At 34.4% G+C, this 5499-nt stretch overlaps 1 protein-coding gene across 1 annotated transcript; it reads right to left on the bottom strand.

Moving 5' to 3' along the window:
- Positions 1-2838: 2838 nt before the first annotated feature.
- Ppbp (pro-platelet basic protein) lies at positions 2839-3738 on the bottom strand. Its single transcript, XM_026408479.2, has 3 exons — positions 3545-3738; positions 3120-3249; positions 2839-2987 (listed from the first exon to the last, which is right to left on the bottom strand). The coding sequence occupies exons 1-3, from the start codon at positions 3684-3686 to the stop codon at positions 2885-2887; spliced, it is 375 nt and encodes a 124-aa protein (XP_026264264.1). The 5' UTR covers positions 3687-3738; the 3' UTR covers positions 2839-2884.
- Positions 3739-5499: the final 1761 nt, after the last annotated feature.

Genomic DNA, 5499 nt, shown 5'->3' on the forward strand with positions numbered 1-5499 from the left:
GCCTGAAGTGACACTCTATTATGCTCCTTTGTTGTTCTCTCTTGCAGCACCCCAGACTTTCCTGTTTCACACCCATAATACACATATACATGGTATGCTCAAATGCAAGTGTTGGAGTGTGTTTAACAGTGTTTAAATTTTTTTTCTTTTTGCCTCAATGGAAAGCTTTAGGAGGTTAGAGGTCATGTTTATCACTATTTTAGTACAATAGTAGAGGCCTAATAAATATAGCTACATTAAGAATGAACAACACATGTTGAAAATGATTATGAAGCTCTGACTCATTCATGTGTTCCTTTGTACAATTGCTGCAGATCTCTCCATACTGGCATGTGCCACATATAGTTTAATCTTCTGTCCACATGTCTGCCTCTCTTAGCTGAACAGTGAGTGAAATCTTCAAGGGCAATTCTCCATAGCATATATTTTTGAAAATTCAACATCTAATATAATAATGGTTGTTATAGGACATGGTGTAAATCATATGTGTTTATGGAACTGAAACTTGAGTCTCCTTTTGGGTTAGCAGCAGAGGGAATGGAGAGGAGGGATTGTTTTGAACATGGTAAAGCAAAACATTGAATTTGTATAACCATATCCCCAGATTTTAATAATTTGAAAGTAAAGGAATCCAGGCAATAGTGAGTGGCAATAAAGTCATCCTTTCTATGCATTTACACAAAATAATTCAATGTCTCCACACAACAATAATAAATGGCCTGTGTATCTTGGAGATGTAAGCGTAGTGCAAACACTGTGTCATATTTCATGAGATGGCCCTGCCAACTTTTCATAGGAAACCACTATTGACTGAGATGCCCAAGCTTCTTTTAGTTTTTGGATAAAAACTAATGAAAAGGGCTTCAGTCTCCATTTAAAGTTTTGTGCCACGCTTATGTATATTTTTGTTACCTAGTACATATTAAGTGTATTTATTTTATAGGCAAAACATTTTAAGGCACTGAAGTTATGACAGTGAGGAGATAATATAAGGAGCCCTTAATAAAGCAAAGTTGAAATGAACTACATTCTTAGTAGGTAAATGTTTCCTAAAGTCCCTTTATAGGTCAGAATTGGTGAACTTATTTATTTTCCTATGATCAATACTGTACACACAGTATGGTATTTGTGTATTAAATACTATTTTCTGTGTCATCAACACTATGAAATATAATTTCGTTAGAGAAAGAAGAATCCAGGAAAGTGGTATGGTATAGTGGGTTAGAATACCATTTCAAATCCTCACTATGATCACTCTGCTCACTTAGTATGTAATGTTGGGGTGAGTTTCTTTTCTTTATCTCACCCCATCTTTCTTTTTTTTTCATTGTTGGTATTAAATCCCCAAGCCTCATACATGGTGGGTAAGTCCTCTATCACTAAACTGCATCCCCAGCCCAGTGTGAATTTCTTCAGGGCCATCTTCAGATTTCTTCTTTGCTGTACTACTACTAACAATAGTAAACAATTACTAATATTTATTTGTATGACATGCATTGTTTTAAGCACTTTGAATTTACCAACTCTTACTCCTCACATCAGGTCTCTGAGATGGAAAATTACATGATCACCAGCTGAGAGATGAAGCAATCCAATCAAATTCAAACAGCCAACAAGTGGGGGAGCCAGGTTACCTAATTATTCAGGCTCTGAGAAAAGTCTCTTAACCAGATCATTGCCATCTTGTCAGAACTATTGAATCAATGTATGTAAAACACTATGCATGGCGTTTTAATAGTGATTAGTAGTTTCTGATTAATATATCATGTAAAAATCCCAGAGATTATCAACTTTGTGAATTTTGTTGGCAATATTGTAAAATTTCAAAGTGTAAAACAAAAACAAGAGAGAGAGAGAGAGAGAGAGAGAGAGAGAGAGAGAGAGAATGAGAATTAAAACTCTTTCTCCAAGTCTGTAAATTGACAATATATGATAAATAAATAAATAAGTAATATTTTGGTTCATGGTCATAGTTCTGTAAAAATAGCATGGGTATAAATTTTATGGATTTAGAAATTGATGAAGAATATATTGATTTTAAAAAGAACACTTAATATTCTAGTAAAGTATAAATTCTCTGTTGTACTTATTTGTAAGTCCAATTCTAATACTGAAATTGTAATCATGCACACATTAAGTAAAGGCAAATATATACAAAATGCAAGAGTAAAACATTTAATATAAAGTAAAATCTATCACTTTCTCTTTTCTGTTTCAAGAAATGCAAGAGTGTTTTTAATAAAGAATGTCAAGGCTTTCTTCACCATATATTTTCTTGTTCTAGTAGTGTTAAGTGTATTCCCTTTAAAGTAAATAACCATTGCTTACAAGACTTACATTCTACAACTTTATTATTTTTAGAGTTTCAAGACAAAATAAACATTAGAAAAGTTTCCAAAGGATACTTTTAAACAAGCCATCTAGAACAAAAACATTGAAAGTCTCTAGTGCCTAAATACACTTAAAAAGCATTTATTGAGCAAGTATTCCATGCTTGGCTCTGCATGATCACTAGTGTCATTGACTATTGTAAAATCTGTTAATCAACATAGGAACATTGATCATAACATTAGAGAAATAAAATTACACAAATGTATTTGGAAAAAAATTTTCAACTAAAGAAATGCAAAGCAAGTACAGTGTTTAGCCAAAAACTGGGGAGTAAACCTTAAATTATATGTTAATCTTGCTTATTTTCATCTTCTTTATGTCATTTTTTAAGCAAAGTTCTCAGAGTCAAGTAGGATTTGGCAGACAGAATGGAAAATGTACCTGAATTTTTGTATAGTAAAAATGAGTATATGAATTAACAACTCTAGAAAGTCAAGGCTTCAAAATCCTACCCTTCCTGGGAGATTTAAAAGGAGTTGGTAGAAAATAAAGATTAAGCAGCTGATTCATCATTTTCCAACAGTTTCTGGATTATTTTCTTGACTCTGGGAGCTTCTGGGTCCAGACAGATTTCCCTCCCATCCTTCAGTGTAGCTCTGCAAGACAAAACACAATTATCTGTGAGTATCCTAGGTGGGAACAGATCCATGAGACTGGAGAAAGTAGTGTAGGTGTGAGGAAGTAGAGGGCTTCCTTAATGAAGCAGTGATACAGAAGCAGGAACTTACATCACTTGAACTTTGGCACAGTGGGCCCCTGGTCTGATCACTTCCAAATTTTGGATGTTACTCGGATGAATTCCAGAGATCGTCTTCACACATATGCATCGCAGTTCAACATATGGTTCTACACTTTCGACTATGAGGGAACATAAAACTCTATTAGTGGTCATGATTATTTTCATTAGTTTCTTTATTTGTAAATTCAGGGTAATTGAACCACTCCCATAAGACAATGGCATATAATTGATAAACCTTTAGTAATATGGCTAGGAGATTACATAGCACAACACATCTGTAATGCCCACTAAGCTCAGCTCCTTCACTTAGGGTCACTAGTATAATGGCATTTGCTAGCCCTAGAAGGGCCAGGATAGTCATCCTCTCAAGTCCCCCCTGCACAACTGCAACAGAACAGCTATAGCTAGATTCACCTTTCCCTAAATTTCTCTTGCGTTGTCCAGTGGTAGAGGGAACCAGCACAGTCAGGAGCAGTGACAGCAGCAGCAACACCTGCAGGACATGAACCGGTCTGGTATTGGTACAGAAGGAGGTGGCACTGGGTCTGAGGCTCATGGTGCTGAAGACAGAGCTAGAGCTGTTTCCAGAGCCAGGAGACCACAGCCTGAAGGTGCGTTGCTGCCTAGAAGTCTGAAGCTAAGTGGCTTTATATGCCCTCCAGATGTCTTTGATATGACTGCTTCAAGACCAGTAAGGAGGAAGAAGTTAGGAAAGGGGAAGTGAGGGTATGTACTGATAGACCCATAAATGCATGCTTAAGTCATACCACCCAGAAAACATCAGACAGATCAAAATTCCTGCTAAATTAGTTGCATTTTATGAGTCATTTCACATCCCTACTCTCCTTTTCTCAATACGTATATCCCTACATACATATAAGCACTCTACTTAGGGAGGTAAGAACCAGATTAAAATACTGCATGTCTTTTCTTTGTATCAACTGGGTAACAATATGCCTGCCTCTCCTATGATACAGTTTATAGGCTTAATAGACATTTGGTGGACATCTGAAGACATAAGCATGTGGCCCCTGAAGAAAGAGAGTTGTTTCCCTTTCCAAATGGCAAAGAAAGCAGATATTTTGGTCTTGGCTATTGAAAAATGTCAGGATTTGTTTGAAGTATGTGGGTAAAATATGAGCCAATTACCACCAAAGGCTCACCTTAGATATTAGTTGATGGGTTTCTTTCTGCCTTCTGAATAAATTACATTTTGTAATTTCATTAAGAAAGTAGAAGCAAACTCATTCTCCTTTGAATTATAAAATAAGCTACTTATTTTTACCATCTGAGTATACCCTAGAGAAAGAAACAGTACATTTTTCTATTTATTTTTAATCAAACAAAGATAACATAATCTGTTGTAAAAAATTCCTATACAGTGCATATATGTGGAATAAAATGTTCAAGCTCCTCTTCATAGTTAACTCCATATTATTGCTCTTATAGAAACCACCATTAACAATTTGGCATTTGTTTTCTATTCTACCTACATTTATTTATACACATAAACATATACAGAAAGGCATATATAACACATAGCTAAAACATACATAGCAATAGGCATAGTCCTTTTTTATAAGTGGAATCATTCTGTTGGGATCATTATACAGCTTACTCTTGTCTTTCAAAACCAATGAGTGAAACACAAAGGATTTAAACATTTTTTATGTTCTCCTTCTTTTTCTGCCCATCACAACCCTCCAACACATATTGTTAATGATATTTATTGGCCCACCACAAATTTTTATTCTCTCCATACTTAATTCTACCCAAACTTCTTTTGTGGTTTATTTAGTTAGATTATTCAACATCCTTAATCCATTGGAGGAAAATGTGTGGAACATCTTATGAATTAGTGGTACTTCTTGAGTTGATTGGTAGCAGGAAAGGTGTGAACATGTAGCATAATAATATTACATCAGTATTAATCAACAAATATGTCTTGTCACACACACAAACACATCATCAGCAAGATTCATAAGGAAGTACTGACAAAGTTCATTTCATTAAAATTTCAACTTCTTTTTAGTGCATATTTAAGGTAAAACAACTTTTTACTAGTTTCTCTCTATTCAAGAAATATCAATTAAGTATCTATTATGTGCAAGGCATTATAAAATTCTCATTCAAGTTATTCATTTAACTCTTTTTTTAAAAAGTAAGACCTAAAATATTTGCAAAAAAAATGAGATAAAAGTGAATTGGACACTACTACAATTACTTTGACTACTGCTATTAACTGCTATTTCTGTTACAATTTTCTTCCATTTCTATAATGAGACACACAATATAGATGGTCATAAACTGTACAAAATGGGTAAAATGTATTTTAAAATAAGTTATTCAATTAAAAGTAGCTAACTCAT

Source organism: Urocitellus parryii, chromosome 10, assembly GCF_045843805.1.
Source record: "Urocitellus parryii isolate mUroPar1 chromosome 10, mUroPar1.hap1, whole genome shotgun sequence".
NCBI lineage: Eukaryota > Metazoa > Chordata > Mammalia > Rodentia > Sciuridae > Urocitellus > Urocitellus parryii.

Excerpts from the sequence above, each read along its gene's own strand:
- Ppbp (XM_026408479.2), bottom strand. The coding sequence starts at position 3,686 with ATGAGCCTCAGACCCAGTGCCACCTCCTTCTGTACCAATACCAGACCG. Across the intron at positions 3,250-3,544 it reads CAAGAGAAATTTAGGGAAAG|TCGAAAGTGTAGAACCATAT; the intron begins GTGAATCTAGCT and ends GTTCCCTCATAG. Across the intron at positions 2,988-3,119 it reads TGTGCCAAAGTTCAAGTGAT|AGCTACACTGAAGGATGGGA; the intron begins GTAAGTTCCTGC and ends TTTGTCTTGCAG.